This window comes from Mustela nivalis (genome assembly GCF_964662115.1).
Source record: "Mustela nivalis genome assembly, chromosome: 5".
NCBI lineage: Eukaryota > Metazoa > Chordata > Mammalia > Carnivora > Mustelidae > Mustela > Mustela nivalis.
In genome coordinates this window covers 49,348,797-49,373,253 of record NC_139024.1, presented here as the reverse complement: position 1 = coordinate 49,373,253, position 24,457 = coordinate 49,348,797, and the positions used below count along the sequence as shown (strand labels likewise).

Genomic DNA, 24,457 nt, shown 5'->3' with positions numbered 1-24,457 from the left:
CCAACAGGTAGAAACATAAACAACACAGTAAGTGGAAAATGCCTCATCAGTGTATTCAGTTGAAATTTACCTAGGCCAAGAGACACTCCACAGTGACCCTTTTATCTCTGGCTTATGTAGTCTCAACAACCTTACTCAGAACTGTATGCATTCAGATGTAGACAATCCTAACAATATTTAAAAAATACCAGTTAAAATAAATACAGGATGTCAAGGATACACTTACCTCCTGTTTAGTTACTTTGGATCCATCCTTGCCCTCTGTATTCTCCGGAGACTAGAAAGAAAATATTTCAGTGAATTGTATTTAAAAGAGAAAGCACACATTTGAGGCAGATTTAGAAAAAAAAAATAGCTATTTCAATTCACAGGACCACATAAGTCAACAGATATTTTGTGGAGAAAAAATAAGTTTGTAAGAGGAGACATTTTATACACACACACACACACACACACACACACACACACACAGCATTTATCTGCATAAATGCTCTAATTTTAACACCGGAGTGGTGCAAGAACTGATAGAAACCCCTGTTTTTAATGTGCACTCACCCTAAGCCATTTGCATTGATTTTTGATGATTCTGTCACTAAAGAATAGGGACCCAGCGGCCAGAGGCAGTGGTGCCAGGAATCCACCACACGTTCCAGTCGCTTTGTTTCTCTAAGATGAGGCTGCTAAGAAAGCTCAGCCTGAGCACAAAAGCATATTTTTGTTCCATATTCGCCTCGCTTTGATTTCTAGCCCACTTCTTGATAGGACTTGACAAATGTGTCTTGATTATTATTCTTCCACCATCAACTCCAGCATCTCTACCGAACTCCCAGCCTTGGCAGGACAGCCCAATGCCCTGCCACCCCAGCTGACTTGTTTCCTGATTTTGACCCAGCCCCTGGGGCAGCACCTGCCCACGCTGGTGACAGCTCACACCTGACTCCTTTATGTGTGTACAACCGTGCATACAACCGTGGGAAAAATATTCTTGGATTTAAGCGACATGCTGCAGATCCCAATATATTTTTATTGGCTAAAAGCAGTAGGTAAGATGAAAATGATGAAACTAATTAGAAAATTGAACTACTTCACATACTTTAAAACATATAAAGGTGGAAGGTGAATATTCAATCTCTATGACACAGGTGGGCAGAAAATATGAATAGAGTTTCCAAGAGAAAACATACAAAGAGCAAACTGACATTTAGCATAATGTTTGGCTTGAGCAAAATGAAACAGCTATGTGGTAATGCCTCATCTATTAAAATGAGGAAAAAATTTTAAAGATCATAAAACCCACTGTCTGGTGGGCCTTGGTGACACTGTAAATTAATATGATATTTTCAAAGAACAAACTGGCAATCTGAGAAAGACACACAGGACTAATCTTACATAATGATTCAGTAATCCCACTTTTGGAACCAGGACTCAAAGAAAGGCTGTAAAATTACAGTCTTAGTTATGCTGTTTCTAATATGGAGTAACTGGAAACAACTCACATGATCAGTAAATAAAGAGAAATATTTAAGTAAGCTATGTAATTATTAATTCAATGGGATTAAAAATAGTTAGGCTGTGTGAATACATAGAAAGTCCACATAAAATAATGCTAAATTTAAAAAACCGAGATTATAAAATAACATGTAAAACATAGATCAGAAGTAGATAAAGTCCTTTAGAAAGTCAAAAGCTTTTTTTCAAGGCAGACAACCTAGTACAACTTTAATGTTCCCTGAGGGCTGCCTGGTACCCACAGTCCGTCAGTTCACCTCTTTCTGGAAGCTCGCATGCATGTGCATGGAGTGAGCTCTTCCTTCCTTGGAGTCCTCCCTCCCTGCTAGGAGTCTTGCTTCCCTCCCTTCCTTCCTTCCTTTCTCTCTCTCTCTTTCTTTCAAGATTTATTTGACAGACAGAAAGAGAGCTAAGGAGCATGAGCGGGGAAACGGACAGAGGGAGAGGGAGAAGCAGACCCCCTGCTGAGTGGGAAGCCCATTGCCTTTGCCAGACTCAGTCTCAGGACCCCAAGATCATGACCTGAGCCAAAACCAAGAGTCAGACGCTTAACCGACTGCAACACCCAGGCGCTTCTCATGGAGTTTTTATTTCCCAAATGAACCAACATTTTTCCCTCTTCCCTGAAACCTTCTTTATCATGAAGGGAAACAGAGCTTCTCTTTTCTGTTCCCCACTCTCTTGCACAGGAATTTCTAATTCACAGATCTTGCTATATCAGCCAGCCAAGTTGGAGACAGTAAAATCTTACAAGTGCGAGCATATGAAGACAGTCTGTATGTGGACCATTTGGCTTTGCTCTATTCCATGCTACAAACTCGACCCTTCTGGCCACAAATGAGACCCTCTGTTGATTGGAGGGGGAGATGAACCACGAGAGACTGTGGACTCTGAAAAACAATCTGAGGGTTCTGGAGGGGCAGAGGGGTGGGAGGTTGGGTGAGCCTGGTGGTGGGTATTATGGAGGACACGTATTGCATGGAGCACTGGGTGTGGTGCATAAACACTGAATTCTGGAACACTGAAAAGAAATTTAAAAAATAAATAAAAATTTTAAAAAAAAGTGCTGGGCTCTCATTCACACCTGTTAGGCCACCTGTAACTGGTAGGCATTTAAAGAAGTAGCACACAGTTATTCTGATGTTAACTGATGTTAAAAAAGTTAAAAATGGATGTTAATGATATAATTTTCAGTATTTTTCTCTGAAGTGCATTAGTGAGAGCAATATGACTGGGAGATTACTTGCTAAACACTGACCTAAGTCAGATGCAAATAACTGAAAAAAACAAAAAAAGGAAAAAAAAAAAAGAGAGAGAGAGAAACCTGGAAAGCCGCCACACTCAAAAAAAACAGGTATAAGTGAAAATGTTAATGGCTTCAGATGAATGAATATAAGACTGGAAATGTGAAGAACTACAACTCAAGGCAAAGCTGGTTTCTCTGGCAATGTCTCCTCAAGGGCCTTCTGTTAACAAGATCATAACAATTTAGTCAAAAACAAGCCAGATGATCTTTACCCTGGGATCAGTGTGGTACTTTAGCATGAATGCCCATCAGGACATGGGCTTGAATGCTGGCTCTCTATATAAGAGTTGTGATCTGGGCCAGTGACTTACCAGTGGTTCAGTTTCTTCATCCGTGAATGACAGATGATAATGAATTAAACTCCCAAGCATTATCCTAAAGACTAAGAGATGGTAGAGCATTTCGTAGATGGTGAATTGTTATACAGATGTTATGCAATGAAATAAGTATTTTAGTGAGTCCTTAAACTATCAAATGTCAAATTATATTCAACAGAACCTTAAAGGTCAACACATCCAGATTCCCTGTAGCCTTGTCATCTGTTTTTGTTGAACAGGGTAACAGAGTAATTTCAGATGGAATTACCATTTCAGACTGTCTTATCACACACCTTGTCCACCTTTAACACTTAGCCATGAGTCTGGGGACAGGAAGGAGGGTATGGTATGAAGGGATTGAAACAGAAGCCCAGAGGTTTTGTTCCAAGAGATTGTGAGGAAGAAAGTTTACAAAGGGGGAAATGGGGATTGGGAGGCGTATAGTGATGATCTCAGATGTACTTCAACCTTCTGGTGGGCTAATGGGAAAGATGAGGTGAGTCTGAGGAATTCCAAGGCAGAAAGGTTCTCACCTCACTTCCCAGGATAGGGCAGGTTTGTGGTAATCTGGTTCAAATCCAGAACCACAGCCAAACAAAAAGGTCTCACTCACCTATCTGAGGCTACTTCAGCACCTGAGTACAAGGTAGTGAATTGAGAGCCAGAAAGGGAATGGCAAACATACATGGTGGCCAGATGGGATTCTAGAAGTTTAGAAGACCACTGAGAGCTGATCTGAGGACAAGTCATCAGGAAGGTGGATCACTGAACACCTGGTGACCAGATGGGTACAGAGAATGAGCCAAGAAGGCCTGAACTTTGGCAAAAATCAACACGTAGCTGAATTTTTTTGAATCACAAATTCCGAAAATAAAAGTAGGCTCACTGAAATAAAAAAGAAAAAAACTCTCAAAACATAAGCTCTAAACCAGGGACAGAAGAAATAATAAATTGTCATAGACTGAGGAGGAATTAGCTCAGAGTGCAACAGAGAGCAACAAAGGCATGAACACTATGCAAGACAGGTTAGCGGACACGGTGGTTAACTGAGAAACTCCACATACACCTAACAGACATTTCGGAAGCCAGGAACAGACGTACTAGTAGGAAGGCAAAGACACGGTGGCTGAGAATTTTCCCATACCGAAGTCATGAGTCTCCAGATCAAAAGCTTATGCCAAGGAACAAACTGTTGTGAAACAAGACAAATAAATACAATGAAACATGATGTAGTAAAACTACAGTAAAGTGAGAAAAAAATCTTAGAAATTATCAATTAAAAGATGGATTATCTACGAAGAATTACTTCTCACCAGCAACTACAAATGCAAGAAATATGGAGTAATGTTCAAGTAGTTGAGGATAACTGTCAACCTAGAACCAGCTATCATTGAAGAATGAAGGAAAAATACAGATATCTCAGAATACAAATACAAATACTTAAGCGAGTTAACTATCAACAGAGCCTTCCTTTTAATAAGGACCTGTTACTAATGGATCAAATTTAGCAATTAGAAAAATGAATTCAGATGGAAGCAAAGTATATATGAAGTAATGTATGAAATACTGGTAAATCTAGTTAACTATTACTTGTAGATAATAACACCTATTTTTTTGTGTTTAAGAGTTTCAACAGAAATCCTAGACCAATGCTGTCCTATAGAAATACAGCATGTGATTCCAGCTTTTCTAATAGCCGCATTAAAAAAGAAGAAATAGATGGAATTAATTTTAATATTTTATTTAACTGAATCTATCTAAAATTGTATCATTTCAATGTGTTATCAATTTACAAATTATTAATGAAGTATTATTTTACAAAGCTTTCTGATACTAAGTCTTCAAAATACAGCATGTACTTTACACTTTACATAAGCACATCTCCACTTAAATGCTAGGTTTTCACCAGACTACCTGATCTATATTTAAGAGTTCATAAAATTTATAGTAGTTTCACATATCCAGGTTGTTCCAAACATATTTAAATTTTTTCAATAACTTCATCTAATATAGGTTTTTAAATTTAAATCAATTAAAATTGAAATTTAAAAAATTCAGCTCATTCTCTTTTTTAAAGAGTACTTAACTGCCTCATGTAGCTAGTGGCTACCATACTGGACAGCATAACTCTAGACCATAATAACCACAAGAAATGAGAGCAGGATGAATAGATGAGAAGTTACAGCATGCTAGAATCCTGGTTTTGTTCTGGAGGATGATACAGACACAGAATCATTTTAGACTTTGTTAAAATAAATTTTAAAGATAGCCCTTAAATTTTTTAACAGAAGGAACAGGATCTATAAACTTCCAAATCAGGAGGAGTGGAATAAAGCAAAATTTAACAAAAAAAGTAAGGAAAGAAAAGAACAAATAATAAATAAAAACCACAAAATAAGTCCTTAGAAAAAGTCCAAATACATTAACAATCACAATATACCTAAACAGATTACACTCATCCATTATAATGTCAAGTGACAGAAAGAGAAAAACAGAATAATGTTTGTATATGATTCCACTTTTACAAATTTTAAAACATGCACAAATCAATATTAAGGATTTATATAAGACATATCAAAAAAGTATAAAATCAGGGACTGTAAGGATACACAACAAATTCATGATAATGGTTACCTTTAAGGAGGATGATAAAGGAAGGGAACCAAGGGGATATTTCTAAGGAAACATAAACTTTATCTGTAACATTTTACTTTATTTCAAAAATAACTGAAGCAAAATGATAATATGAAAATTTGTGAATTTTGAGAAGCAGGTAAATGAATATATTATTTTCTGGATTTTTCTGTATTTATTTTTTGTCCAAATAAAAATACTAGCAATATTGAGGGAAAAAAAGACTAGAAGAAAATCTGTTCCATTTAGTCTGGTTTAATAGTGCCCTAACACAAATTCCATGACTGGCTTATCCACAGCATTTTCTGCACTTCTTAAATGACTTATAAATCTGGTTTATATACTGCCTCTTTCTTTTCTGTTCAAGACATGTATTCATAATTGCTTCAAGCTGGGTTCATAGGAAGACACTGGAGCGAGCAAGATGGTAAGCCAAGAGCACAACCCCATGGATGCAGAATGCTCCTTGGGCTAGCGTAGGAGGAGAGCTGATGGGGAGGATGGATTCCTTCAGCAGCGGACCAATGGTCCCATCCCCATTCTTTCCCTACACAGACGTGCCTGAGCCCTGCACATGAGGATGCGAAAATGCCCTAAGGGGACACAACCTCATTCTCCTGAAAATTAAACAAAACCGGCAGTCCTTAGCAGGAAGAAACTTGAAATTTTTGTTCCACAGATGACCAGATGACCCAGAAGGAATCAACAGGTAAATTTTACCCCATTGCCGAGCTTCTTTCTCTTTGAAAATAGCAGTTACCGGGGCGCCTGGGTGGCTCAGAGGGTTAAAGCCTCTGCCTTCCGCTCAGGTCATGATCCCAGGGTCCTGGGATGGAGCCCTGCGGCGGGCTCTCTGCTCAGCGGGCAGCCTGCTTCCTCCTCTCTGTCTGCCTGCCTCTCTGCCTACTTGTGATCTCTGTCAAATAAATAAATAAATTCTTAAAAAAAAAAAAAAAAGAAAAAGAAAATAGTTACCACAGAATAGTGGTAACTCCCTCCAAATTCAAGAAGATACCAGAGAAGACAGGAAAATCCTTATACCCTTCAGCAGTTACCTGGGGACAGTTCAAACGGCATGTGCCTGTGGGTTTAACTGAGCAGACAGATACTGACAGTGTGGCCTACGGCTGGGACGTGTAAGGGTAGTAGGAGGCTTGTGCCATCATTCTGAGCCGTACAAGACAAGAAAGGGGGAAGGCTCAGGATTCTCAGCAACCCGTGCAGGGCCTTATATTAAAGTTCTGAAAATTCTTTGTTGGTAAGTGTAGGCCCTTAAGAGATTTTCTTCTAAGATTGTCAGTGACAAGGGATATTTGCTTTATAAATTAAGTGAATTACTTGAGAGCCTAGAGTCTGTATGAAATTCAAGAAACCATTTTCTAGCAGCCATAGCACAAATCCAGTCTCAACTCCTGGGCTGTCCATGCTAATGTGGGAAAGCTGGGAGCAGATAAAACAATGCAATTAAACCAATAATTACTTCTTTTAACCCACTTTGAGGTGATTCTTCCCTAACTTGCTGGCCAATTTTTTTAAACCTCTTTATTATTATCTAGAATTTCGTTAAAAATTAATTTACATTTTCTGTTACAAACCCAAGAATGGAGAAAAGAAGCAGTCTAAGAGTGAGCTGGTTAGCAGAGAAAATTCTGGGAAGAAAGATCCAAATAACCCACACAGAGAAACGTGCATGTAATGAACTCTGTTGCTCTTCTGCTAAAATGAGTATATAACTCAACTATATTTGATTAAAATAATGTTAATTTCCCCCTCAAACAGGGGTATTGCCAATGAAATTCTCAAGGGTTTCCAAATAATAGGTAGTACTCTTAAATTCAAATATTCCTATGATACATGAAACAGACATTAAAATTTTTATTTAAGCTAAAAGAATCGTTATTTAACATTGGCATGGTTGTTTTTCATTCATTCTGTAGATCTATGTCTGGGATCCTCCAATACTGAATAACTTTTACAACAATCTTTAAAAACCCAATAAGAGATCATGTTAAGAGAGTTATTACTCAAACTAACGTTAAATGTCTCAGCTACCTCATTCTTTGCTTATGTCTATTAATTTCATCACCTTTTATAAACCCAAATTCATTTATTGAGGTCACATCAGACAAGTATGTCTTCCCAAAATATTATTTTGTTGTTAGAGATAAAAGCAGTTGAGTTAAAAACTTGTCTGTAAAAGACTGGATGACCCAAAATAAATAGCAACTACCTCTTTTCTGAGAAACACTTTCAGGGGATTCAGGTATAAAAGATAACAAAGTAAAAAAAAGCCATGTTCTAGGATGTTGGGTTATATAGCATAGGTATATATAATGCAATAACGGAAGTTATTATCTTTAATATGAAATAAACAACCTTAAACATTTCACACATCTCTTTGGTCTAAATCACCTCTTCCACCTGACTTAAGTTTTTCATGTGAGAGATTCTGTACAGATGGGAAGGCACCTGGCTGAAATCAGAAGCCTGAATTCCAGTCTGGCTCATATCTCACTTCCCTCTGCCTGAGTTTCTTCATGAGTATAAATGAAGGATGATGGGCCTGAAGATCTCATCTTCTTGACTTACTTAGCTGCTCATGTCCTTATTAATCACACTGCAGAATTGTCCCTGTGTATATTACAGGGATGGCTACAGGTATTGGGGTCTGGAAAAAGGATAAAACAAGGGACACTGAAGAAGAAGAAATCATGTATCTTGCACTTATGTGATAGGCAATGATCTAAATGTTTTAATCTTTACCACAATCTTGTGAAGTTTTATAAATGAGGAATTGAGACTAGAGAGGTTAAGTAACTTGCTCAAGATTACCTAGCTGGCATCAAAAGAAATGAAATCTTGCCATTTGCGACAACATGGATGGAACTAGAGCGTATCATGCTTAGCGAAATAAGTCAAGCAGAGAAAGACAACTATCATATGATCTCCCTGATATGAGGAAGTGGTGATGCAACATGGGGGCTTAAGTGGGTAGGAGAAGAATCAATGAAACAAGATGGGATTGGGAGGGAGACAAACCATAAGTGACTCTTAATCTCACAAAACAAACTGAGGGTTGCTGGGGAAGGGGGGTTGGGAGAAGGGGGATGGGGTTATGGACATTGGGGAGGGTATGTGCTTTGGTGAGTGCTGTGAAGTGTGTAAACCTGGCAATTCACAGACCTGTACCCCTGGGGGGGGGAATATATATATATATATATATATATATATATATATTTATAAAAAAAAAGATTACCTAGCTGGCATTCTTGCTGGTAAATTGAGACCTGGAATTCAGACCCAGGTAGGCTGGCTCAGAGTTCATTCTCCTCTGCACGACACCTCTCAGAGTGGTTTGTGTCAGTTTTCTGAATTTCAAAATTGGGTGCAGATCTAGAATGCTACAAGAGCAAAAAATTTCCGGATTGGGAAATATTTTAATCTGTAGATCTTGCTGAAAAGCACATAACATGTAGTGGAATGTTTCCTAACCCCCTCATTGCTGAGTCATTAAACAATTACCCATGAACAATAATAAACAATTTCTCATTAAAAATACTGTATGTCGAGATGCACACAAATGTACCATTTCGGATTTCTGAATGGTCACTAACACAGACAAAAGTATCTTTATCTCACTATTCAGACTAAAGACAAAACACCAAATCTTTTCTATCAGTTTTTATAGCCCTTGATATTTTCCAGAGACTTGTACATTGTGTTGTACTTGGTCCTCTCGATAACATGGGAATATACATGGGTGACCCTAGCAATCTCATTCTACAGACAAAGAATAGAAGCTCAAAGAGGTCAGGTGACTTTGCCCTGGTAAAGAGTGGCTGAGTCCACACTGGATCCAAATTTTCCAACTTTTACACGTGGGGATCTTTTCAGATGGTTACTTTGTTTTCCAATTTGTTCAGATATAAATTAATTTCTAGCAAATGGTAAATACACTTATGATGTTCCTTATATTTTTGCAAAACTGATAATCAGCTAGGTCTGATGTGATTGCATGTGACTACCAAAAGGGGTATAATAAAAATTGTAATGAAGAGGAGAGGTAAAGGAAAGCAATGAGAAGTAGAAAGAATATAGTTTTTAAAAATGTATTCTATGGAACACATGTAGAACTTCAGAAGGAGCCTTCAAAGCTTCACATTTTGATCACCTCAAATCTTTGATATGTTTTATCTCCCGCATATACCATGCTTAATACTCATGACTTCCCACAAAGTAGAATTTAACTAATTCTGTCCAGTATTGTAAAAAAAAAAAAAAAAAAAAAAAAAAAAAGAATACAGTTTATACTCTAAAAGAAAAAAGAGAAAATAAAAATAAATTAGAAACTCAACACCTAGTGCTTCATGCAGTATGTGCCCTCCTTAATACCCACTACCAGGCTCACCCAATCCCCCAGCCCCCTCCCCTTCAAAACCCTCAGTTTGTTTTTCAAAGTCCACAGTCTCTCATGGTTCATCTTCCCCTCCAATTTCCCCCAATACCCTTCTCCTCTCCATGCATAAACAATGAATCTCAGAACACTGAAAAAATAAAATAAAGTTAAAAAAAAAAAACCCAAAACAAAATTCAACACCTCTCAGGATAGACTTGGTATTTATCTTTGCATAGGGTCACAATAATCAAAATACAATTTTAAAATAATATCACCTAACAGCATACCTCTTAAAAATAACTTTTATAATTACACATTAATCTTGGTAATCCAGAACCTGAAATAAAATCCATTCAGTCGTAGGTCCAAAAGATTTTCTAAATTATAAAGCTTTTATTCTTATTTGAAGAGTTCTAAAAACAAAAGCACCTGCTCATTTTTAAAATCCAATGCCCAAGTAAAAGTAACATAATATTTACATTACACTCTCTCAATATATTATATACTATGCCAGGTACTTATGTGTTTCTGATCACAAGAGTGTATCTCTATTATTCTATATAGAACAAATTAGTGAAGACAATATATGTTGGAAATAGTAAATCCAGCACTTTATGGTAATTAGAGGAAACACTGAGTCTGGATACTCAAAGATATCAATACTTGGGTGAGGACACTGTTCACATACCTATCTTGTATATGGCCCTAAGGTCCATTAGTTAACTGAAATATCCAGAAGCCTTCATGGCAACGTGCCTCTCCCAGAAGCACAGGCCTAGACCCTGAGACCAACCTGAGGGCATGATCACAGATAATGATGACTTGTTGGGTAACTTGGAAAGGAACCGAGAAAAAACGGCATCAGCCTATGTCTTAATAAAGACAACATTTACTTAAATGAACACTCGCGTATCTATGTAACTCTTGATTCTTCCTTGTTTCATTCACTGGGCATCTTAGTTTAAGCAAAAATACACAAGGTTCTCAGAAATAAACATTTATGAAAGTATTGTTGGTGTGATGGTTAAGAGCAAAATACTTGGGTAAAAGAGGCTGGCTTAGAATTCCTGGGTCTATTACCTCCCAGCTGCGTGACCTGGGGGGAATTCCTTCATCTTACTAAATCCTCATATTCTCTTGTGTGTGAGAGGCCGTAGGGCTCGGCAGTTAAAAACACAGGCTCTGGAGCCAGACTGCCAGGACAGGAGTCCCAGCTGGGCCATTTCTTATCACTGGGGCCTTCCGTGAGATGGCAGTTTGAAGAGTACGCATACCTTAGTGGGTCCTTGGTAGGATTCCATTCATTAATGCAAAGTGCTCAGAACAGTGCCTGAGTTGTAGGAAGCCATCTAAATGTTATTTATCGTGGCTGTCATTATCGTATCTGTGAGATGAGAATAGCCTCATATAACTGTTGTGAGAATAACAAGAAATAGTATGAAATTACACGATAATACTTCCCATATATATTTGTCTCTAACAGCTTCACATACTTTGGCTTAAAATAAGATGCCTAATGAATATAAAGCATATAACAGCTAAGGTCTGGTACAGCCAGGCATTCAATAAATGGCAGCTATTTAAATTTTAATAGCAATAAATATATTTATATGTTGTTACTGTTAAAGTATTAAATTTTGCAACCAATTTTGAAATTTAAAAACGTTTTTCCTATTTCCCTCTTCTGAATATGTGTATCATTTACTTTATGTGTGATCAAATATGCATTTGCCTTCAGCATGTCTAAATGGCCCCATTTCTGGATATGTCCACAGATATAATACTGGACTCGATAAATACCTTGACCAGGAACCAATATCACCAACTGAACCGACTGAACCAAATCATACCAATTGCTGTGACTGAACTCTTCTAAGAACACAGTGAAATGGACAAAAAAATATGCAGCCAGTGAAAAAGGAATTCAACATTTTGATTTGGTTTGTTATTTTCAATGCTGATTTTTAAATTACTCAGGAGACTAACATCATATTTCAACATACTAGGTACTGTGAAAGCAGACAGCTAAAATGCTGTTTATTTCAGTCACCGTTTCCAAATTGTACCTTGCAGGAAAGTGGAATATATTTAACTTTGGTGTAAACAAAAGCAGTGTTTTAGGTAGAAAATACAGGAAAAGAGGATCACTCGATAACTGATTTGCCAAGGGAATTTAAAAGTTCTATGGAAATATTTTTAAACATATTTTTTCTTTGAGAAAAGCTAACCATGTAAAAATGCACCAGATTAAAGCTAAGTTCCTTCAGAAACACTGCATTTGTTATCTGGTTATGGAACATCTCCTTCTAGAACTGCAGTTAATTAAACATGCAGGGTGAGTTCCACCGTGTGTGCTGTTTGTCCTCCTACAAAATGGAAGCATGGTACTTATCAGAAGCCTGCTATTTCACTGTAGTTCTCTGAATAACTGAAAATATCATTGTTGCAATAATGAACACCCCTTGACTGTTTTACACACACCAGGTGCTATGCTAAGTACTTTGCATTCACCATCTCATTTAACTCCCCAACAACCCAATGAGGTAGAATATACCTGCTTCCCTCTTTTACAGACAAGAAAACAGAGTCTGAGAGAATTAGAAACTTCCAAGTTTAGGAAGAAATTAAGCAATGCCCCCTAAATCATACAGCTAGTAAACTGTACATGTCCGAACTATACCAGGTTATCTTCTCACCAAGTATATGAAATAATTAAACTTACTACTTTCTTTCCTTGAAAATCAAATATCTCACGGTCAAGTCAAATTAGGAAGATTTCGAAGTTAATTCTGTATTAGGTAATCAAATAATGTGTGCTAATTTAGAAACATAGTGCTTGTCAGACAACCACCTTTATAATATTAGATGGTGGTTACAAGAAAGGCATAAAGTCCCTGAAGTCACTTACTAATGAGGGAGGGCAGTTACTGCACACAATGTAACCTCAACTGCTAACAGGCCTTGAATTTAACTTCTTTATACTTCAAAGAAAGCAAGACTTCACAGAAAAGACCCATGACAGATCACCTTTAATAACAAACTAGCACCAATCCTCCTGAGATTTAAAAAAAAAAAAAAAAGAAAAAAAGCTATAACCTCTTAACCAAACAACTTCTTGTCAGTGTTTCTTCTGTGGACATGTGGTCTGGACAAACCTTTAAATTCTCAGCCTTTTTTATGGCTCGTTATTATTTCTTGCCATGAATTATAATTACTTACATATGTATATTACCTTCCCTATCAGACTAAAAGATCCTTCAAAATGAGGGCATTTACTCACTTCAAAAAGGGTTGGAAAACAACCCAATTCACTTATTTTCCCAACATGATGGTACTTTGCATAAAGGTGATGCTCCTCCATAAATGTTCATTTAACATGAAATAAGAGAATCAATGAATAAAATGTAAAAGCCGTTATTCTGGAGCCTTTACTCAACATAGGTACCATATCAATATTAACTCAATTAAACTCTGTAAGCATTTATGGGATGGCATGCTACATGTAGTTAGGCCCTTTCATATTCATACTGGAAACCTCAATGTGGTTAAGAAGGCTATTCACCCTAAATTGATTTATAAATTTAATTCAATCCCTTTTAAAATCATGGCAGGTATTTTTGCAGGTATTTTGTCTATTACACTGCAAAGAATGTAACAGACAAAACAATTTTAAAAAAGAACAACAAACTAAAGGACTGATACTAGCAGAATTCAGCTCTTACTATAAAACCATAATAATCATGATAATGTGGTATGACAGAAGGGCAGACTTACAGACAATGGAAAATAACTGAGAACCCAGAAAGCTTTATATTTATGATGAATTGGTTTTCCACAAAGGTACCTATGCAATTTAGTGGGAAAGGGATGATCTTTTCAATAATTGGTGTTGGGAAAACTGGCTATCAACATGCAAAAACAAAAACAAAAAAATATCAACCAAAAAACAAAAACCAAAACCCAAACCAGACCAAAACAAAGGAGAGAGAGCTAATTTAAACCCTTATCTCACACTAGATACAACATTAACTCCAAGTGGACCACAGAACTAAATATGAGTGAAAACTATAAAACTTCTAGGAGAAGATATTTGTGACTGTGGTTTAGGCAAAGATTTATTAGACATGATGCTAAGTAGATTTTATCAAAATCAAAAAGCATCATTAAGACAAATTATTATTATTATTATTTTTTAAGATTTTATTTATTTTATTTGACAGATAGAGATCACAAGTAGGCAGAGAGGCAGGCAGAGAGAGAGGGAGGAGGAAGCAGGCTCCCTGCTGAGTAGAGAGCTCCATCCCAGGACCCTGGGATCATGACCTGAGCCGAAGGCAGAGGCTTTAACCCACTGAGCCACCCAGGCGCCCCAAGACATATTATTTTTAAAAGTCACAGACTGGGAGAAAGAATCTATAAACCATACAGCTAATAAAGGAGTTGTATTTAGAATATTTAAAGAACTCTAACAACTCAGTAAGACAAACAACCCAATTAAAGAGTGGGCAAAATATCTGAATAGACATTTTACCTAAGAGATAACATCATGCTAGTAAGCGCATGAAAATATGCTCAATGTCATTAGTTATTATGGAAATGTATATTAAATTAACCAGAATGTCTATAAGCATAAAAAGTGACAATACCAGGATGTAGAGACACTGGAACCTTCATCCACTGACAGTATGTACAATCTGAAAGTTTCTTAATTTGAAAAATAATTTGAAAGTTTCTTAAAATGTTAAAAATAGACTTTCTTACCACCCACCAGTTCTACAGTTAGGAAACCTCCCAAGATAAATGAAAATATGCCCATCAAAGATTTACACATCAACATTCATGGCATCATTATTCATAATAACTGAAAACCGGAACAATCCAAACGTCCTTCCATTTGTGAAAGAATAAAAAATGGAATATCTTTAGGCAACAGAAAAGAAGGAAGTACTGATTCATGCTACACCATGTATGGACCTCAGCAACGTTACGCTGAAAGAAACCAGACACAAAAGGCTGCATGTTGTTTGACTCCTTTTATATAAAATTTCTAGAAAAGGCAAATTTATAGAATCAGTAGGTTAGTAGTTGCCTGGAACTGGGGTGGGAGCAGAAACTAGATGCAAACAAGTCGAGAAACCTTTTCAGAGTGATAGAAATGGTTCAAAACTGGATTATGGTAATGTTATACAATTTTATAAATTTACTTAAAATTACTGATTAGCATACTTTGAATAGATGAATGGACATTATGATAAGTAGATCATACCTTAAATAAGGCCTTTTTTTTTTTTTAAGGGAAATTATACTCCTGTCCACACTGCTTGATTGTTGCTAGAGTGTATCATTTACCACTTGGCAGTGACACTTCCAATCTTTTTTAACCAGATTGGCTTTAAAAAAATCATATCTCCTTATTCTTAATAATATACAGCTCTTTGTTGTCTAGCAAAACTGAACATTTCATCTATTTGAGTCTGCTGTTTTCTTATAAGGATATACATCTTTTCCATAAGGACATGTGACACTTTTATCTTTTTAAAATAGCAGATTTGTTTAGTGATATGTGATACAAATACTTTTTCCCAGTTTTTCCTAAGTTTTTAGATTTTGTTAACAATGGGTTTTTGTCATACTGAAATATTCATTTTCATGCAGTCACATCCATCTGTATTTTCATTTACAGAGTCTGTCTCTGGTATTATGACATGTGATACTTTTTTGAAACATTAATCAGAAACCTTGAATATTGTTAGTTAAGCATCTCTTGTGCCAAGCCCAGCACTACTAGGACTCTCCACTTTAAGAAAAGAGATAACACCTCACTTCAAATTTCAAAGCTAGAGACAGACTTTTCTTTCTTAGGCCTTTGAGTGTGAAGAGACAATAATGTTTACATCCCAAATTTACGGAAAATGGCCTCATTAGAATATTTCTGATGTGATACACAAGACATTTCCAATAATTTCAGTGATGAGGTGCTGGAAAAATAAAAAATAGGATGTGAAAATGTGTTTGCTGTTGCTAATCATGCCAGGACCATGACTCTAGGCCTCACTGGCTGATTCCTCTTTGTAGAACATCATAGCATCACATAATAATGTGACCACAGCAGGCATTCATGGCTTTCTGACCAGAACAGTCTAGAACTCAGTCACTCATGATCTCACCACCACATGCATTCGTGCATATTACATTTTCCCTGCTATTCCACTCACTACTAAAAAGTGGTGGGTGACCCATCACCCATTAGGTAATAAATACTGGAAACTGAACTTTTTTCAGATTTAGCAAACTCAGAGATCTACTGCTACCTAGAGAACTCTCTACTGTTGAGTGCATATTGCTTCAAAAAATATTAATCAGTTATAAAAAAACCATTTGGTTTAATATAACTGTAACTATCATAATAAAGATACAGACAAAATAAAGATATGATTAAAAAATAAAAGAACATTTTATATTAATGTGGATATTATGGCCTTGAAGTTGTATAACCAAGCCCTGCTTATGTTAAGATACAATCAGAAGAGGCATTCAAATGCCTGATAACAGAAAATTTGACTCCTACCTACATTTGCAAGATCAGCCCAAATTCAACCTTCTTTCCCTATCAATCCTACAGTGTTTACAATCTACACCTGAACAGCATATTCTGGAATGAATACACACACATATATACTGTGTGTATGTGTATACACACACACACCCACACACACACAGTATTAATGTTACTCAATTGCTTTGTGCCTGTTACTCTTATCACCTTCAATGAATTATGTAAATATAAGTTCCACGAGAGTGAACTATGTATCCCCATGACATTAAAGCAGTGCTAGGATTCCAGATTTTACTCTGCAGAACAGCCTAAACAGGTGTTCATCAAACAACTTTTCTTGATTTCTGGAAAAAGTTGAGAAAAAGGAGCCAAGATGGCAAAAAAGTATTGAGGGGGCACTTTTAAAAATTCATTTTAATGTAGAACAGGCAGTCCTTTAGTCAAGAAAAAGAATGTGGAGCAATGTGTAAATGCTTTAGCAGGTGCCCCAGCTTTATAGCTTTTGAAGTGCTAGGCACAGATTGTCTTCAGTTCTTTTCTTCATATCTAGGGGTAGGCTTTACCTAATGATAGTGGTTTCCAGTGTAAGCTCCAGTGACCTCGAGGATTCCGTAAGGCAGCTCTAAGGTGTGACTGATAGATGGGATGGCCATGGTAACTATGTTAAATTTGTGGCTGGTTCTGTCCAGGTATCAACTTTGGGCTCCAGGTATAAACGAAAAGCCTTCCTATTAATCAAGGACGGTTTTCCATCTCCGCAGACCATGCTGATGTCCGGGGGGATGACATTCAGGCCCTTGTCTGCAAGTTTGCCCCTAATCCCAGGATGCCTGGCTAGATTCTTCACAGGGACTCCAGGGCCTTCCAGAAAAATAAAACAACCAAAAGCCAGTACTGTTCTTTTCTTCCCTTCTGTTTCCTTAACAGAGGTGAATAATGAGATCAAGTAAGAGTAATGGTTTCACCAACCATTAACAACCCTTAAACAACAAGGACCAAGCCCTTAAACAACAAGGACTCCAGCACATCAGGGTCTATTGTGATAATGGGTTTGTGCACATCTACCTTACTGTTCATTTAAACTTGTTAATAATTCTCAGGAAAAGGGATGGCACAAATTCACTCCATAACTCATCTCCTGATGATTGGTTCTTTTAACTCTGCTAGAATTCCCATCCTAGTCATTAAACCTCAGTTCAATTTTGAAAATGGTGGTATCATTTTAAATACCCTAGTTCTAGTAAAACAGGCCTGGAAAGCAACATCTTTATAAACAAATTTAAATAATGACTCTCAAGTATTAGTACCACCCAACTTCTCCGGAAGTCAGGTCTTTAACCCCTAGTTCAATGGCGTTAACACCTCTCAAGGTGTTCTGAGCAGTAAAAGAAAGAATACAAGTCAAACTCTTCCCACAGTATGAAGCACATAGTACGTGCACAATAAATTTTAAGACCAAAAAGCCAACAAACTTTTGTTGTATTTTTTTAAAAGTAGAAGAGACAAGTTCCCATCAAATTCTTGGTCATGGCAGATAAGGAAGCAAAAGCTTCTGTATTTTTAATATTCCGATATTTTAAAATCCTGCATTCACTGACACAAATCAGACCACAGTCTTTAACTGATAAATCAGGATAATATTTGTAATTTTGCCTCAAATCTAAGACACTGGCTGGTTTACCCTGATGGCAGGCAATGGAAGGGTGCAAAGCATTTTCTTAGGTTACAGCCGCCACACACCGGCTTTCTCAGGGTGGAGGAAAGCCGTCCCTTCCCTCCCCGGGACAATGACCAGTCAGTCAGTCGAGGCCAGACTCCGAGCGAAACGTGCACGGCGGTGCGAGATACTTCGTGTCCCGGGCCGCGCGGAAGGGGACGTAATGGACCTCAAGGGGCTGCAGCTGAGACGAAATGGTCCCCAGTTCCCTGCGTGGACCGAGGGGCGCCGGGGGCACGCGCACCCCGCCTTTCCCGGCTGAGTGTGGGCTTGGGTGGCCGGAGGGGAGCCGGTGGCCCCGGCCCCCGGCGGCCCCGGCCCCTGGCAGCCGCGGCGGGCGCCCCCGGCGCTGTCCCGTCCTGCGCGTGGCTAACTCCTCCGCTCCCGCCGCGAACTGCCGGCAGGTCCCGGCCGCCCGGCCCCGCCTGCGCCGTCCCCGGCCCTGATTGACACGGGAGTTGGTACATACGGGTCTGCAGCAGAGGCGAGCAGGGGGGTGAGTGCTATTTTAAACATGGCTTTCCCTTCCCTTGGCCTCCGAGCCAACGCGGCGCGCCCAGCCGTGGGCTAGGCCCACCTGGGAACAACCCCAACATCTGCCCGACTTATTTGTTTTTTCCCCCGATCTCCTTAGGCATGGACTTGTTTCCCTCCCCTCCCCCGCATCACGGCTTTCCCTCCACACTAATCACAACCCGGCAGTTTCAAAGAGGAAACTCCCCTCCGGGAAGGGTTGGAATGGAAAGCTTTTTGCGTCTTGTGGTTCGAGGTGGAAACCATTCCAGCCAGCCCGAGTTCAAAAAGAAGGGAAGCCGCGTCGCTGGAGAGAAAGTAACAGTCAGAAATCGATGAGGGCGGAGGGAGGGAGGGAGAGAGGGAAGGAGGAATGTCCGCAACAGGCATCTGACCACGAGCGTGGAGAAGCGACGAGACTCGCTAGCCCGAGTTACTACCGAGCGCATTCCGCGCGATCCACCGCAATGACAAGATCTGCTGGAAGCACAGTTCGAAGGCCTTTGAAACCTTTCTCGGTAAGACTTACCTTTCTCTTCGGCATGACTACGTTCGTGCAGCTAAAAAGTAAAGCAACGGGCTGGAACTGCAGACACCGCCGCTGGATGCCGCCGCTGCAGCTGCTCACGCGCAGGGCACGGCGTAGCCCGGCCTCTCCGACCTGCACCTCGGCGGCTCCCTCCGGGGGCCCTCTACTCGCTCGCCTCCCCGCTCCTCCAATGAGGAGCCCCGACAGCCGGCCGCGAGGCCCCATTGGCTGCGGCAACATTCTAAATTCCACGAGGGCACGCCCACCTCGGTGCACACGGTAAGCGCTGTTGTAGTTTCCACTTCACTGAAAAAAATCTGCCTGGTGACTGAGCATGCCCAGTTCAACTAGTAACCCCCAAGCCCCACGGTCCTGGAGTTTCATTGTTTTGCTGCTCCCTATGTGAATCCTGTCAGTAGGAACAGTGTGGGCCTTTATAGTCAGGAAAAAGACTAAGTTTGGACACACCAAGGCACTTGATAAGTCTCCTACCCCGAAAAGGCTTGTAATGAATGTTAGGTGATGGAGACCTGTAAGAGTGAGAAGATATCCTGTTCTGGGAGAGTGTGGCAGTTTCAAAGAGTCTCGGCTTCTCTTCCTGGATATCTAGTGACAATAATCTCTAAAATTACTTAGTTATAGTTTCCTAAAATCTGTGATTACAAATCACTCGCTAATTCAGCCAACTCCAAACTAGGCTTGAAGATGAATAGGATATGTTTGATATGGAAATTGGAAAAAGAATGCTTTTTTACATTCTGCAAGGTCAGAACTGATTATTTTAATTTGAAACATATATTTCATATATTTAAATAAATATATTTAACATATACATAATTTAATGTTTCTCAAAGTTCTGCAGGGCATTAAACTGACATTGCAGAAACACTTCTGAATTTATGAGATCAGTTTTACCCTGATGACAAACCAGTATAAGATCTCAAAAGAAAAGAGAGCCATGGACCAATATCCCTTATAAACATAGACACAACAATCTTGAACAAAATTTTAGTAAATCGAACCCAACAACATTTAAAAGGGTAAGACATCATGACCAGTGAGGTTTATCCTAGGAATTCAGAGTTGGTTTAACATCTGAAAACCAACCAATGTAATTCACTATATTAATAAAATAAAGTAAAAAAACCAAAATGATCATTTTAGCAGGTACAGGAAAAGCACTAGTGAATGGGTAAGTGAACTTTGGTAACCATATGCAATACAATAATACTCAGAAATAAAACGGAACAAAATATCCCTGTATGAACAAATGCCAAAAACAAGATGCCACATGAAGGAAGTCAAATACAAAAGACCGTACTAAATAATTTCATTCTTAAGAAATTATAGGAAAAGCAAAATTGGACAAGCTTAATTTCATAATCCTATTAAAGGCAAACTTCAGACCACAAACTTAGCCAAGTCCACTTTGGCCATGCAGAAGCTGCAAATATGTATTAAATAATGTCATCAAGTAGTTAATTTTAACGCTTGGCTTTTTTCTTTATTCATTTCCAAAATAATGAATTGACATTCTAGAAAACTTCAGAAGTGGTCAATGACTTTCTTTTTGTAATATCTTTAGGAACTCATGGGTTTTTATATATGTGATATGCTTCAACCTATTGCCATTATTACTATTTTTTATGCTCATATTGCCCCAATCTGAGATGTTTTTCAAGTTGGTCCTTTTGACAGATTTGTCTCTGATAGGTTTCTTGCTTTCAGGCATTCAGTAGATCACAATATATTCAAGATAACTCAGATAAAACCAGTCTTTTCTTGAGAAGTGGATAAAAACTTTGAGGCTAATAATTTTACCATAAAAATAATATTTATAATGGAGTTGTCTCAGAAAAAAGTTTATTTGCAAAATGCTTGGCAGTTAAAAAAAAATCCAGTGAAGACATTTTTAATAAGATTATGTGGGAAGGATGCTGGGTAGCACTTGTAATCTGGGTTGAAAATTTTTTTTCTTTCTGGAGATCAAAATGTTTCACAACAAAGGCAGTCTAGGGTAAATTTTTCCCTCTATGATGATAAATGGTTCACAATTTGGCTCCTTTAGTTCATATTTTTCAAGGCTAAGCAGTCAACAGCAAACAAAATTGTGAATGTTTTTACTGCTACATAATAAAATCGTTGCAATGAAAATGAAATTTGCTAGTTGGGTAAAGAAAGTTGGTTGTGGGAACCTTGGGTCATCTGAGCCTCTTAGTTCATTTCCAAGTGATGAAAATAACAGATTAGTTTTGAAATGAATAAAAACATCAATTCTCTTTCCTTTGAAGTGGATTGCACCTGCCTGAGCAGAACATTCCAGGATGGAGGGTTCTCCCTGTACCTTCGGTAGCTTTAAGGTCTGAGAAAATAAGCAAAGACCTGTGGAGGAAAGAGGAGTAGGCAAAGAGAATGGTTTAATGGGTAGCTAGAATTCCAATTTAGGAGATAAAGACACCTGAGCAGAAATGAGCATGCCTCATACCAGACAATGAGGAGGCGAGGTCAACCTGGTAAGAAGACTCATTTGTTTACCAGTATATTCTGCTGAATGTTTCACTTGTTTCAAAATATCAACCTCTAAGCCAGTAAAGTCTTCTCTGCAAGATGTGGAGACTATTTTAGTCAAGACAGACAATGGACAAATGAAGGGAGTTGCTGCCTGCGAAAGAAAGTAAAATTAGGGAAGAGACTTCTTTTCCAATTCTGATTCCTCTTCTCTTCTTTCCTGCTCAAAACAGTTGGAATCTTATACCTACCATAGCATTTTCCAGAACAGCAGGGCAAACCCATTGGTGGTATCATGGCTATTATTAAGGAAGAGGAAGAAGAAGAAGGGAAGGAAAAAAAAAAAAGGCAGAGAATGAAAGATGTCAGGGTGCATTTTACATGGTAAAGGGAAGTAGTGTTTTCTAAAATGTTTCCATTTTTCATACATTCCCACATAAATACTCACCACTCATGTACATATACAGTTGTGCGCACATGCATACATGTGTGTGCAGGTGTGTGTGAGTGTTCTAGGTTGTGACTTGAAATGTATTTTTAGGATAGGTACTGGTGAAAAAACTTTAAAGCTACTTCACAGCCCCAGTGAATCTTGTGGATCTTTGGGGTTCCAGCAATGTCTTCCTCTGAAGAAGGGCACTTAATCTTCAGATCTTGATAGGAACTTTTGAAGGGAAATGATAATCTCCCTCTTGATCTGCCTCTTCTTCCCTCTTTCAGGCAGGCACAGGCAGGGTTTTGCTTTAACTAATGGCAAATTTCTGGAGAATTAGTATCTAGAATCTATCTATTGTTGCTTCTGATAGCTCTGTAATTCTGGAACAAATCGCTCTTCAGCAAATTGGCCAAAGAATTCCAGAGGTGAATGATTTCAGGAGTATAACAAAACATCAAAAACCACTGACAAGAGGTGGCAAAGGAATACTGTATTTCGTTCATATTTTTATTGGTCAAATCTCTAGTTTGTGGAACACTAACTTTTGGAGAGACCATGTCTAGTTTTTACAAAGTAACCAGGACTAAGACCCACCAACCCCAAATCACAGGAGCTGTCTTGTCTGTTGCAGGTTCCTAGACCCGAAGCCCACCTTGAATCACAATTTGTAATGACTGGACCTGGGAGTCTGCACATCAGACAAGTTTCTTCTTATGTATATATGAGACGGAGTGAGAGAGAGTGTGTGCACACAAGCGGGAGGGGCTAGGGGAGAGGGAGAGAGACTCTCGAGCAGATGCTGTGCTGAGCCCAGAGCCTGGTGGGGGGCTTCCCTTCCCACCCTGAGCCGAAACCAAGAGGAGGACAGTTAACTGACTGTGCCACCCAGGCGCCCTTCTCCGGCGATTCCTATATTAGAACTTGAGAATGTTAGGCTAGGCCTAGTTCTCAACAACTATCTGCTGAATGCCAGCAGTGAGATTCAAATGATATAAAAGCGTGCTTTCTACTTACCACACTTCCAGAGAAGGAGCCTAATTTTGAGGGCGAAACTTCCCCATCGTGGACCTCCCCCTGGGCTGTGCTCCATCTCTCCTCGGTTCCAGCTTTGCTTGGCACTGCATGCTTATTTTGCATTCTTCTCCCCCGCCCCTGTACTTGCAAGGAGCCTGCAGGGTCATTAGAAACTGTACACTTTGAGATCCTTAGAATAGTACCTCCTCCCTTCTTCCCTGGCAGGGCTCTAGGCAGCTTTTTGAGCCCCCGACAAGATTAAATTCCCTGGCCCCGCATCCTCAAAGGGAACCTAACCTGCCCAAAGCTCCACAAACCACACCCTTGCAATCTTTTATTATCTCAGCGATTGTACAAGCATACCTTGTAATTGTATTAACAGCAAGGGGCCAGGACATTCTGTGATCTTCTAACAGGAATCAACTTGTTGTTTTTCCCAGCTTTCAATCAAATTTAATCTGCGTGCACATTCTTTACCCTAGGTATGTTCTACACAGGTTTCCCACCCCCACTCCTTTTCAGGTTCAATTTCTGTGTTATTTACTCTCCTTCTTCTTGCTGCTGCTTAAACTCGTCGGAGTATAATTAATTTGCTCTTTGTGGCTCCCCAATGACTATTTGGGGGTGAATTAGCCATGCTCAGTAGCTAGAACCATGGATTGGGCTCCATTTGTTCAGCCACCCTTTTGTGCCAGATTAGGAGTGTGTCTGGTGCCAAGATCCAGCTGTGTTCAAGAAGGTCAAAGTTAAGGGCAGGAATGCTGAGGCTTTGTGGTAAGGACACAGCAAGGTAAGGACACCAGTCATACCTTTAGGGGAAAAGCTTATAGCTGCAAAGTGCTAGAAACTAGTCAGGGGTTGTTGTAGATCTCTCATACCCCGTTATACATTCTTATACACTAAGGCCATTGCCTGTACACTCTCAGGACCACACCCTGCCTTCTAAGATGGCAATCTTGGCTACCCATTTCTAATGTCTTCCGTATTTCTTCAAACCTCAGAATCCTTGGGATCTTACAAGA

At 38.9% G+C, this 24,457-nt stretch overlaps 1 protein-coding gene and 2 long non-coding RNA genes across 7 annotated transcripts in view; 1 reads left to right on the top strand and 2 right to left on the bottom strand.

Moving 5' to 3' along the window:
- Window positions 1–19,772, bottom strand: part of HMGN3 (high mobility group nucleosomal binding domain 3) — a 31,493-nt gene extending 11,721 nt beyond the window's left edge. For all 4 annotated transcript variants that reach the window (XM_082729635.1, XM_082729636.1, XM_082729637.1 and 1 more), the window contains exons 1-2: window positions 19,478–19,772; window positions 227–277 (exon numbers count right to left, since the gene is read on the bottom strand). In XM_082729635.1, coding sequence (XP_082585761.1) covers window positions 227–277; window positions 19,478–19,717 — 291 coding nt within the window. In that variant the 5' untranslated portion in view covers window positions 19,718–19,772. The remainder of the gene's footprint in view (window positions 1–226; window positions 278–19,477) is intronic.
- LOC309864299 overlaps window positions 19,620–24,457 on the top strand; it is a 140,084-nt gene continuing 135,246 nt past the window's right edge. For both annotated transcript variants that reach the window (XR_014311445.1, XR_014311446.1), the window contains exon 1: window positions 19,620–19,756. This is a non-coding gene — a long non-coding RNA (uncharacterized lncRNA). The remainder of the gene's footprint in view (window positions 19,757–24,457) is intronic.
- Window positions 21,875–23,610, bottom strand: LOC309864303. The gene is made up of 3 exons (XR_014311450.1): window positions 23,436–23,610; window positions 22,237–22,284; window positions 21,875–22,139 (listed from the first exon to the last, which is right to left on the bottom strand). It is a non-coding gene; the product is annotated as an uncharacterized lncRNA (long non-coding RNA).